We start from the raw sequence: 13,201 nt of genomic DNA, 5'->3' as shown, positions 1-13,201 counted from the left end.
TTTTATTAAATGCTGTTGAATTCAACATAATCTGTTAGTAGAGAGCCACTGAAGTTTATTAAAAGGGGGGACTAAAGTGCTGAAAACTGTTTCTAAGACAATAAAGCCAGCAAGATGGATTTCAGCAAGAGATTGAAAAGCTACCCAGGAGACCACAGTGTTAAGATAAAAGTGGTAAAGATTTGGATTAGGGTGATGCTTTTGGGAATAGAGGTAAAATAATTATTGTATTATGCAACAGAAGAATAATCAGTAAAACTTGGTGACAGATTAAGTATGGTTAAACAGAAAAGCATTAGAAATAAGCTCAAAGCTTTCATATTTGAGGGCATATCCTTTATTGGTTAGATATTAGGGAATTCTGGCAGAGAAGGCAATGGCACCCCACTCCAGTACTTTTGCCTAGAAAATCCCATGAGCGGAGGAGCCTGGTGGGCTGCAGTCCATGGGGTCGCTAGAGTCAGACACGACTGAGCGACTCCACTTTCACTTTCATGCATTGGAGAAGGAAATGGCAACCCACTCCAGTGTTCTTGCCTGGAGAATCCCAGGGATGGGGGAGCCTGGTGGGCTGCCATCTGTGGAGTCGCACAGAGTCGGACACGACTGAAGCAACTTAGCAGCAACAGCAGAAGGGAATTCTGGAAAGACAGTTTGTGCTGATTAGGCTAAAGTAAGATCTGGTATTTCTCCTCATGATGTGTTTAGAATCTTAAGAGGAATGATTGCTTGGGATTTTACATTCCAAATAGTACATCTAAAAATAGAATTCTGACAAGCAAGAAAGTGACAATAGTGGTTATTTTTGGTGATTACATAGTTGAGACATAGAAATATGATGGTGACTTTTTATCTTCTGATCTTTTGAATTATATGCTTCCATGACCTATTCATAAAATAAATCAAATTTAACTAAAAGATTTTTTCACAGTTTATTGTGATCCACACAGTCAAAGGCTTTGGCATAGTCAATAAAGCAGAAATAGATGTTTTTCTGGAACTCTCTTGCTTTTTCCATGATCCAGTGGATGTTGGCAATTTGATCTCTGGTTCCTCTGCCTTTTCTAAAACCAGCTTGAACATCTGGAAGTTCACGGTTCACATATTGCTGAAGCCTGGCTTGGAGAATTTTGAGCATTACTTTACTAGCGTGTGAGATGAGTGCAATTGTGCCGTAGTTTGAGCATTCTTTGGCATTGCCTTTCTTTGGGATTGGAATGAAAACTGCCCTTTTCCAGTCCTGTGGCCACTGCTGAGTTTTCCAAATTTGCTGGCATATTGAGTGCAGCACTTCCACAGTATCATCTTTCAGGATTTGAAATAGCTCAACTGTAATTCCATCACCTCCACTAGCTTTGTTCATAGTGATGCTTTCTTTCTAAGGCCCACTTGACTTCACATTCCAGGATGTCTGGCTCTAGGTATGCAGGTCAGGAAGCAACAGTTAGAATTGGACATGGAACAACAGACTGGTTCCAAATAGGAAAAGGAGTCTGTCAAGGCTGTATATTGTTACCCTGCTTATTTAACTTATATGCAGAGTACATCATGAGAAACACTGGGCTGGAAGAAGCACAAGCTGGAATCAAGATTGCCGGGAGAAATATCAATAACCTGAGATATGCAGATGACACCACCCTTATGTCAGAAAGTGAAGAGGAACTAAAAAGCCTCTTGATGAAAGTGAAAGTGGAGAGTGAAAAAGTTGGCTTAAAGCTCAACATTCAGAAAACAAAGGTCATGGCATCTGGTCCCATCACTTCATGGGACATAGATGGGGAAACAGTAGAAGCAGTGTCAGACTTTATTTTTTTGGGTTCCAAAATCACTGCAGATGGTAATTGCAGCCATGAAATTAAAAGATGCTTACTCTTTGGAAGGAAAGTTATGACCAACCTAGATAGCATGCATATTCAAAAGCAGAGACATTGCCAACAAAGGTCCGTCTAGTCAAGGCTATGGTTTTTCCAGTGGTCATGTATGCATGTGAGAGTTGGACTGTGAAGAAAGCTGAGCGCCAAAGGATTGATGCTTTTGAACTGTGGTATTGGAGAAGACTCTTGAGAGTCCCTTGGACTGCAAGGAGATCCAACCAGTCCATTCTAAAGGAGATCAGTCCTGGGTGTTCTTTGGAAGGACTGATGCTGAAGCTGAAACTCCTATACTTTGTCCACCTCATGGGAAGAGTTGACTCATTGGAAAAGACTCTGATGCTGGGAGGGATTGAGGGCAAGAGGAGAAGGGGATGACAGAGGATGAGATGGCTGGATGGCATCACCAACTCGATGGACATGAGTTTGAGTGAACTCCGGGAGCTGGTGATGGACAGGGAGGCCTGGCGTGCTGCGATTCATGGGGTCGCAGAGTTGGACACAGCTGAGCGACTGAACTGAACTCAACTAAAAGATTAAGATGCCTAAATCTTCAGTTTGTGGGTGGGGGGGGGATTTTTATTTGACATTATTTTATTATTTTAAGTAGTTCAAACTGTTGTTACTCAGAAAAGCAGTCAGTTAAACATGTTTAGTACTTGGCTGCCTTGATTTACATATGTTTGTAAACGTATATTTGATTGTATATTTGTGTATGTTGTATGTGCACGAGTGGGGCTGTGTGTGGCTCTGAGGTATATGTATATTTCTTTCAGAAAAAATGTTTATAGTTGAAGCCTCAGGACCCTGTCTTCCTAGGGCTTTTAATTATTATTGCCACCAGTTAGGATTTTCCTCCTTAGATGGGAGATGTTGTTGCTTCATCCAGCTTCAGGATCATTCAAAGATGGCTGTGATGTAGCAACATAGACTGTCTCTTTTTTCTTTATTGTCACCACTTAAGCTGACAGTAATTACATATATGTTACTCCATCAATCTCCTTTCTTGTCATTCTCTCCTGGCAGTCACCCTGGATTACCTCTGTCTAGAAATACATGAGTCATTATTTCATGTCTTAGTCTTTTGGGTAGGTAAAGACCCAGGATTAGATGTAATAACAGAAAAGGGAATAGAAGGTGACATACAAATTATAGGTTTATTTTTAAAATAGCTTTCTCTTTTACATTTAGTCATTAATGATAAATTAGGAAGAATCAATTAAGGGCATGCTTATTCTTTAAGGTCTAGTAAGTCTGTTCCCCTAGGGACGTAGGAACAATAAACTAAGAAACAATAAGGAACAGTACTAGGAAGCTGAGCAGCCCTAGCACAGTGGTTGTCAACCTTGGCTGTACACTGGGCCTGCATAAGGATATTAAAACAAAAACAAAAACCTGATTCTGCTTTAATTGGGCAGAGCTCTGTCTTGCCTGGATATTGGATCTCTAGCATCTGGGAAGATTAGACAGTCGATTCACTATGTCATGAAACTTCATGGATTGACTTTACTTACTTAACATTTCACAGGTTGCCTGTGATTTGCTTCGGAGAATCATTCGCATCTTGTATCTCAGTAAGAGACTCCAAGGACAACTGCAGGGGGGAAGTAGAGAGATAACAAAAGCTGCTCAGAGTCTCAATGAACTTGGTAAGTCCTCTTGTTCATCGATTCACTGGTTGAAGGATATTTGTGTTTCCAGTTTTTGGTGATTATAAATTTAAGCTACTTTAACATTTGTGTATAGGTCTTATGTGAACTTAAGTTTTCATTCCCTAGGGGGAAATGTTCAGAAGTGCTGTTTTTTAGGTCACAAGTCTCATGTTGATATGGTGCCTAGAAGATCTTTTGAATTCATTTCTCATTCATCATTCTTTTCTCAAACATTTAGAACAGCCTCTTGACATTTGAGGGTTTAACAGTCACAGCTTTGATTATTAACAAGTTGCAAGGTCCATGATGAAGGAGTTCATAATTTTTTAGGCAAAATTTTGAATATCTTCTAAGTATACAAAGAACCACCTAACACCTGCATTTTAATGAGGCTTTGTGATTTTCTTCTTTTCATTGGGTACCCAGTAATTTTTCTGAAGTGGATGTGGTTAGTGGAATTTGTACCATTTTAGGTTCAGAAAGTCCTTGATTACATCCATCTCAAATATCAAAAGTCTCCTTACTCTTAGTAATGTGTTTTGAAAGTAGTTGTGCCAAAAGAACATCAGAAAGATGTGCATTTTATGTTCTTTTTGAATTTTTCTATCTTTGATATTTAAATTATGTAGTCATACTGTAATGCTTATTGCTTGTTTTTGATTATAAAAATGTAATATCCTTCACAAATCATGCTTCAACAGCATTTCAATTTATAATGTTCAGATACATTGCTTAGGCACATCATTGGGAATATATTGAACTTGTAATCTAGTGTGCTTGGAATATGTTATATAAAAAGTTAATTTTTAAGCAGTGAGACATACTTTAGGGTTTTTTCATAATATGTGCTAAATATAAAAGTGTAAAAAATCCTAGTATCAGCTGTTATTTTTTGCTTTGTCACATTTAATTTCTGTGCTCCAAAAAATAAAATGTAGGGTGATAGAATCATTAAAAAGCAAACACACATTATTCCAAGGCTTATATTTATCATCACTTACACTCTTCCATAATAAAAAATCGCTAGGTTTTGATTTTGATTATCATCTCTTCTAGAAACAGCATATGCTGTGAGGCAAATGGTGATGTCTTCTTTTTTCTTCATTAAGGCACAGATTATGTGCTATTCAAAAATTTCAGAGGCATCACGTCTTCATCATTCCCCACTGTATTCTTGGACAGTCCTGGCATTGATAATAAGGAGAGCCAAGAGATTTGGAGTTAATGTTTTAATGTTAATAATTTAGTAATCACTGTAATGGTACACATGTACACTATAAATGATATTTCTGTGATTGGAACTTCTGTGAAATTATCGTGTTTATATTTGTATGGTTTTGGTTCTCATTAGAAAGAATACAATGATAAACAGTAGCAGGTACTTGAAATTAACTTAAAACCAGTCTCTCAAACTTGAAAGGTCTTGAAGCTTGAAATGTAGTGACCAGATGAAATACATCATCATCTGGAAATTAATTATATTCTGAGGGACTGAGGGGAATGTCAGTGACTGCTAATGGGTGCCACTCTTTGGAGTGGTGAAAATGTTCTGGAATTAAATACTGGTGATTGTTGCACAACTTCTGTCACTACAAAAAGCCACTGAATTGTGTGCTTCAAAAAGTTGAATTGTATGCTATGTGAATTATATATCAATTTAAAGTTATTTATCAATTAAAAAGTCTATTCTGGGACCTAGCATGCTGGTACATTTTCTTTTTTAAAAAATTGAGGTCTAAGTGATATACGGTAAACTGCAGCATATTGAAAATTTACATATTGGCAAGTTGTGACTTGAAGCCATCAGTATTATAGTGAACATGACTATCTCCCTCAAAGTTTCCTTATGCCCCTTGATAATTTTTTCTCATGCATTTATGGATCTGCTTTCTATGGAATCAGATAGTTTGTATGTGGGTTTTTTTTGGGGGGGCCTCTTTTAACCAGCTTAATTATTTTGATGCGTCTGTGTTGTGTGTATCAATAGCTCATTCTGTTTTATTGCTAAGTAGTTTTCCATTATATGGATATTCCCCAGTTGGTTTATTCATTCACCTGTAGATTTGTATTTCAGTTGTTCCTAATTTTTGGTTATTACAAATCAGGCTATCATGAACATTCATATAAAGGTGTTTTTATAGACATTTGCTTTCATTTCTCTTTGATAAAAAATATAGGTATGGAACAACCAGATCATATACTAAGTGTATATGATCTGAAATTGCCCAGGTATTCAACCCAAAGTTAATGAAAACTGTACTTTCTCTACATCCTTGGTAACACTTGTTACAGTCAGTCATCTTAATATTAGCCATTCTAATAGGTATGTAGTAGTATCTTGCTTGGAGAAGGCAATGGGAACCCTCTCCAGTACTCTTGCCTGGAAAATCCCATGGACGGAGGAGCCTGGTAGGCTGCAGTCCATGGAATCGCGAAGAATCAGACACGACTGAGCGACTTCACTTTAATGCATTGGAGAAGGAAATGGCAACCCACTCCAGTGTTCTTGCCTGGAGAATCCCAGGTACGGTGGAGCCTGGTGGGCTGCCGTCTATGGGGTTGCACAGAGTTGGACACGACTGAAGTGACTTAGCAGTAGCAGCATCTTGCTTTGAGTTCACAAGAAGAAGTTAGTAGAGCTAATAAATGAATCTAGCAGGATTTCAGGATGTATGATGAATATATAAAATTACTTGTATTTCTACATAATAGTATTAACAAGCAATTGGAAATTGAAATTAAAAAATACCACTCATAGTAACATCAAAAATATGAACTACTTAAGGTTGAATTTGACAAAAGATACACACGACCTGTATACTTAGGGTTGAATTTGACAAAAGAGGCAAATAGACGGGGAAACAGTGGAAACAGTATCATACTTTATTTTTCTGGCTCCAAAATCACTGCAGATGGTGATTGCAGCCATGAAACTAAAAGACGCTTACTCCTTGGAAGGAAAGTTATGACCGACCTAGACAGCATATTAAAGAGCAGAGACATTACTTTGTCAGCAAAGGTCCATCTAGTCAAGGCTATGGTTTTTCCAGTGGTCATGCATGGATGTGAGAGTTCGACTATAAAGAAAGTTGAGCGCCGAAGAATTGATGCTTTTGAACTGTGGTGTTGGAGAAGACTCTTGAGAGTCCCTTGGACTGCAAGGAGAACAAACCAGTCCATCCTAAAGGAGATCAGTCCTGGGTGTTCATTGGTAGGATTGATTTTGAAGCTGAAACTCCAATACTTTGGCCACCTGATGTGAAGAGGTGGCCATTTCACTCATTTGAAAAGACCCTTATGCTGGGAAAGATTGAGGGCAGGAGGAGAAGGGGACGACAGAGGATGAGATGGTTGGATGGCATCACCAACTCGATGGACATGGGTTTGGGTGGACTCCAGGAGTTGGTGATGGACAGGGATGCCTGGCGTGCTGTGGTTCATGGGGTCGCAAAGAGTCGGACACAACTGAGCAACTGAACTGAACACAAGACCTATATACTGAGAACTAAAAACATTATTGAGAACAATTAAAAAAGACCTAAATAAGTGAATAAATTTTGTCTGTGAATTGGAAGACTTGATCGTTTTTAATATGCCCAGTCTTTCTAAATTGATTTGTATAGATTCAACACAATTATAGTCTGAGTTCCAGCAGGCTTTTATTAGCCATTGACAAACTGATTGTAAAATTCATAATCAAATGCAAAGGATCTAGAATAGCCAAAACTTTTAAAAGAAAGTAAAATTGGAGTATTAACCATACCTGATTGGAAGACCTATTGCAATGACTTCTACTAACCAAGACAAAGAGATAGGTCAATGGAACGAAGTAGAGAGCCCAGAAGAAGATCCACACATGTAAGAAAAATGGATTTTTGGCACATTTATTGAAGAAAAGATAGTGTTCTCAACAGATGGTACTGGAACAATTGGATAGCCACATGTAAAACAGGGAACTTGTATTCGGACCTACTTCATATTAAAAAAATAAAGCAAAACTGAAAGTGGATCATTGTCCTAAATGTAAAACTTAAAACTATAAAACTTCTGAATGGAAACAGAGGACATTTTTATGGCTTTGAAAATGATTTCTTAGATGTATAACTGAAAGCACAGTCCCCTCCTCCCACCACCACACACAAATTGGTAAATTAGATGTTCTCAAAATTTAAATTAAATTTTAATTCTCAAAATTTAAATTTAAATTTCTATGAGTGATTCTGTTAGAGGAATGAAAAGCCATAGACAGAAAATGTTTGCAGAGTATATATTTGATAAAGGACTTGTATCTAGAATATATGAAAAACTTTGAACATTGGTAAGAACATAAACAACCCAATTAAAAAATAGGCAAACTGTTTGAACAGATACTTCATCAAAGAATGTATGTGAATGGAAAGTGAAATGAAGTCGCTCAGTTGTGTCTGACTCTTTGCGACCCCATGGACTATAGCCTACCAGGCTCCTCTCTCCGTGGGATTTTCCAGGCAAGAGTACTGAAGTGGGTTGCCGTTTCCTTCTCCAGGAGCTCTTCCCAACCCAGGGATCGAACCCAGGTCTCCTGCATTGCAGACAGATGCTTTTACCATCTTAACCACAATGGAAAATATGCATATAAAATACTCAACATCATTAGGCATTAGGGGAGTAAAAATTAAAATCAAACTGGTAACTTATTGACAGAATAAGCAGAATTTTTTTAGTGCAGACTTATATGTAGTTTTCATTCAGATTATTATGTATGGTTAAAAAAAAACTAGTGCAGATTTCAAGATTAAATTGTATCACAATGATTTGTGACTTCTTCAGGAAAAGTCTTGGGGGTAGATAATTTCGGTCTTTTTTGGAGCATTAGTTAAGGCAATACACTTAAATCACATTTAAGATATACCATGTTTATACAGTGAATGTATTTTATGCTGAGTGGCACAGTCAAAAAAAGAAAGTATATCCTGCATTAATTTTCATTGCGTCTGGTCTGTTCTGAGTTTTATAATTTTGTTGCTGAGTTGCAGCATATTAGCACCATATATCATGAGAAAATATTCTTAAAACCAAATTTATCACAGAAGCGTTTTATGAAATATTTATTATGGAAGGAATGGATAGTCTAAGTTCCTTTTATCAATTAATATCCTTTTTATAACTGATACTTTCTCAATCTGATAAAACAGCACTTATATGCAAACATTTTTGATTTATTCATAGGTGGGAAAAAGTATCATTTATATAGTCTTGGCACATAATACGTGATTAACTGATGAACTAATTAATTTTTTTGAGATGTCTGTAAGATGATATAGTTAATGAAAATTTTAGGAAGTTTTATTTCAGGCTTTTAAAAATTGTTTATTAGTGGGAAATTTGTAAATAATCCATATAACTGTTTCCAGGAATAAATTAGGTCTAAGATGACTTCTTTTTTAGTTGAAGTATAGTTGGTTTGCCTGGGAAATCCCATAAACAAAGGAACCTGGCAGACTATAGTCCATTGGCTGGCAGAAGAGTTGGATATGACTTCGTGACTGAACAACAACAACAAATAGTTGTTTTACAATGTTGTGTTAGTTTCTGGTGTACAACAAAGTGAGTTACACACACACACACACACACACACACACACACACATGTTCTTTTTAGTATTCTTTTTCATCATGATTTATTTCATCATGGTTTATTGAATATAGTTCCCTATGCTACACACAGTAGGATCTTGTTGTTTATTTTCTATGTGGTAGTTTGTATCTGGTCATCCCAAACTCTTACTTTATTCCTTTCCTGTTTGGTAACAATAAGTTTGTTCCCTGTGTCTGTGAGTCTGTTTCTGTTTCATAGCTAAGTTCATTGCGCCATACTTTAGATTTAATCTGTAAATGATATCATATGGTATTTGTCTTTCTCTTTCTGACTTAATTCACTTAATATGATGATCTTTAGGTGAGATGATATCTTAAATGCACTTAAAACATATATAGCTTCAACATAGCAAATTCAATACATGCCTTTTTAAACCTACAGTATTGGTCACATATGATGACAAATGTTTTCAGTGACTGTGTTTGATTTGTTGTTTTGGATCGCTTAAGTTGTGTCAGACTCCTTGTGACCCCATGGGCTGCTGCACTCCAGGCACCTCTGTCCTCCACAGTCTCCTGTAGTTTGCTCAGATTCACGTCCATTGAGTCGGTGATGCTATCCAACCATTTCATCCTCTGCTGCTCCCTCCTCTTGCCATCAGTCTTTTCTAGCATCAGGGTCTTTTCCAATGATTTAGATGGTCTCAAAGTGAAAGTGTTAGTCACTCAGTTGTGTCCGACTCTTTGTGACCACACGGACTGTAGCCCTCCAGGCTCCTCTGTCCATGGAATTCTCCAGGCAAGAATTCTGGAGTGGGTAGCCATTCCTTCTTCAGGGGATCCTCCTGACCCAGGGGTCCAACCAGTTCTCCTACATTGCAGCCAGATTCTTTACTGTCTGAGCCACCAGGGGAAATACTTACATATGTGACTGGATTCAGCTACCCCCAGATCGGAGTGATGCTGTGCTCAAATCCAGAATAATGGGTTTATGCTGATATTGAGGGTTGCCAGTAGTTGAAGACATAATTGTGTTATCAATAAAATAACATACCGATAAACCCTCATTTTTTAACTACTTGAATTTAATGTTAGTCAAATTTATATTTAACAGATAATACCCATCATTTCAGTTCAGTTCAGTCTCTTAGTTGTGTCTGACTCTTTGAGACCCCATGAATTGCAGCACGCCAGGCCTCCCTGTCCATCACCAGCTCCCGGAGTTCACTCAGACTCATGTCCATCGAGTCAGTGATGCCATCCAGCCATCTCATCCTCTGTCATCCCCTTCTCCTCCTGCCCCCAATCCCTCCCAGCATCAGAGTCTTTGCCAATGAGTCAACTTATCGTATGAGGTGCCCAAAGAACTGGAGTTTCAGCTTTAGCATCATTCCTTCCAAAGAAATCCCAGGGCTGATCTCCTTCAGAATGGACTGGTTGGATCTCCTTGCAGTTCAAGGGACTCTCAAGAGTCTTCTCCAGCACCACAGTTCAAAAGCATCAATTCTTTGGCGCTCAGCTTTCTTCACAGTCCAACTCTCACATCCATACATGACCACTGGAAAATGCATAGTCTTGACTAGACGGACCTTTGTTGGCAAAGTAATGTCTCTGCTTTTGAACATGCTATCTAGGTTGGTCCTAACTTTCCTTCCAAGGAGTAAGCGTCTTTTAATTTCATGGCTGCAGTCACCATCTGCAGTGATTTTGGAGCCCAGAAAAATAAAGTCTGACACTGTTTCCACTGTTTACACATCTATTTCCCATGAAGTGATGGGACCAGATGCCATGATCTTCGTTTTCTGAATGTTGAGCTTTAGGCCAACTTTTTCACTCTCCTCTTTCACTCTCATCAAGAGGCTTTTTAGTTCCTCTTCACTTTCTGATGTAAGGGTGGTGTCATCTGCATATCTGAAGTTATTGATATTTCTCCCAGCAATCTTGATTCCAGCTTGTGCTTCTCCCAGCCCAGCGTTTCTCATGATGTACTCTGCATAGAAGTTAAATAAGCAGGGTGACAATATACAGCCTTGACGTACTCCTTTTCCTATTTGGAACCAGCCTGTTGTTCCATGTCCAGTTCTAACTGTTGCTTCCTGACCTGCATACAGATTTCTCAAGAGGCATGTCAGGTGGTCTGGTATTCCCATCTCTTTCAGAATGTTCCACAGTTTATTGTGATCCACACAGTCAAAGGCTTTGGCATAGTCAATAAAGCAGAAATAGATGTTTTTCTGGAACTCTCTTGCTTTTTGGATAATCCAGTGGATGTTGGCATTTTGATCTCTGGTTCCTCTGCCTTTTTAAAATACAGTTTGACCATCTGGAAGTTCACGGTTCATGTACTGTTGAAGCCTGGCTTGGAGAAGTACTTTGCTAGCATGTGAGATGAATGCAGTTGTGCAGTTTGAGCATTCTTTGGGATTGGAATGAAAACTGTCCTTCTCCAGTCCTGTGGCCACTGCTGAGTTTTCCAAATTTGCTGGCATATTGAGTGCAGCACTTTCATAGCATCATATTTTAGGATTTGAAATAGTTCAATAGTAGTAGAATACTACTCAGCCATGAAAATGCATTTGAGTCAGTTCTAGTGAGGTGGATGAACCTTGAACCTGTTATACAGAGTGAAGTAAGTCAGAAAGAGAAAAACAAATACCATATATTAAGTCATATACATCTGGAATCTAGAAAAATGGTGTTGATGAACCTGTGTGCAGGGAAAGAATAGAAATGGAGATGTAGAGAATGGACTTGTGGACACAGTAGAGGAAGGAGAGAGTGGGATGAATGGAGAAAATAGCATCAACATCTGTACACTCTCGTGTGTAAAATAGATAGCTGGAGAAAAGTTTCTGTATAACACTGTTTTGACCTAGAGGGCTGGGATTGGAAGAGGAGAGGGAGGCTCAAGAGGGAGAGGATGTATGTATAATTATGGCTGATTTGTGTTGTTGTAGAGCAGAAACCAACACAACATTGTAAAGCAGTTTTCTTTCAATTACAAAATAAAGACATAAAATGGCTTATCTAGGTTTAGAAATTATCTGTAGGAAACTATACTTGACCAATTTGCTCTGCCATTAGTGAAAGCTAGACTAAGATAATTTGTATTTGCCTTTTATGCATATGCAGTCAAAGTCCATAAAGTCAGATGAGCTTTGTAAATTTAAATTGCTTTGATAAAAATCTATGTAGGTTGAGAATCCATGCATTAATATTAGTTTTTTAATATGATTAATGTTCAGTACAGACTTGTGTATACAAAATCTCTGTATTCCTAAAGAATGAATGGATACAAGAATGATTCATGGAGTCTTAAGTAATGTGCAAATATAGAACAATAAAGTTGCCAACTCATTTTATCTTTACTTTGCCTTTTGAGTCTACTACTATTAAAAGTTATTACTCTATTTTGAAAGGATGACATATTTTGTGAAAATTTTTACTTAAAGTTTTATGGGATCTTTTTTCTGTCTGTTTAACTAAGATAAGTCAGTTCTCTAAGGCAAGTTCTCTTGAGGCAAGTCTTTCATTTACTTAGAAGAGAAACAGAAGAACTGTACCCATAGAAGTTATTCTTTCTTTTAGCCAAAGCTAGTTTAAAAGCAGCAACACCCTTTCTCTAGTTTTCAGATATATTTAATATGAGGATTCTAAGTTTTTAGATGGTTGTGTCTTGCACTGATGGGTCTTATTGATTTTTGTTTCTGGGCTATAAAAAGTGTCATGCTTTCCAGAAGTTTTCATTTAACCCTGTGTGTCTTTCAGGGTGTCTTTAGCTTTGTGGGAAGCTTTCTTCCAGATAAAGATTTGTGGAACATCAAGAAAGTGAAGACAGAGAGTGGTAGAAACTAGTGCCAGTGGTAGAAACCAGTGCTGTTTCACAGTGAGAAGTAGAGTTAGCCTTGAGTACGTTAAGATACTTAGATATTTTTCCATTTAAGAAGAGGTAAGGATTTAGTGATAATGTCTATCTAAATTGATGGATTCTTTGATAGTGGTAGTATTTGATGAAGATTGCTGAGTATTTTGAACTCTGTAGTTTAGGAATTTTTTTTTATTTAGCCAAAAGATGGTGACATGCTCTTTTGTTCCTTGCTTT

General features: G+C 37.7%; 1 protein-coding gene across 3 annotated transcripts in view; it reads left to right on the top strand.

Moving 5' to 3' along the window:
* Window positions 1-13,201, top strand: part of COG5 (component of oligomeric golgi complex 5) — a 281,625-nt gene that overhangs the window by 29,594 nt on the left and 238,830 nt on the right. For all 3 annotated transcript variants that reach the window (XM_070787248.1, XM_070787249.1, XM_019959426.2), the window contains one exon: window positions 3,400-3,520. In XM_070787248.1, coding sequence (XP_070643349.1) covers window positions 3,400-3,520 — 121 coding nt within the window. The remainder of the gene's footprint in view (window positions 1-3,399; window positions 3,521-13,201) is intronic.

The sequence above is a fragment of the Bos indicus genome, chromosome 4 (assembly GCF_029378745.1).
Source record: "Bos indicus isolate NIAB-ARS_2022 breed Sahiwal x Tharparkar chromosome 4, NIAB-ARS_B.indTharparkar_mat_pri_1.0, whole genome shotgun sequence".
Classification (NCBI taxonomy): Eukaryota; Metazoa; Chordata; class Mammalia; order Artiodactyla; family Bovidae; genus Bos; species Bos indicus.
This window is presented reverse-complemented; position numbering and strand designations above follow the sequence as displayed.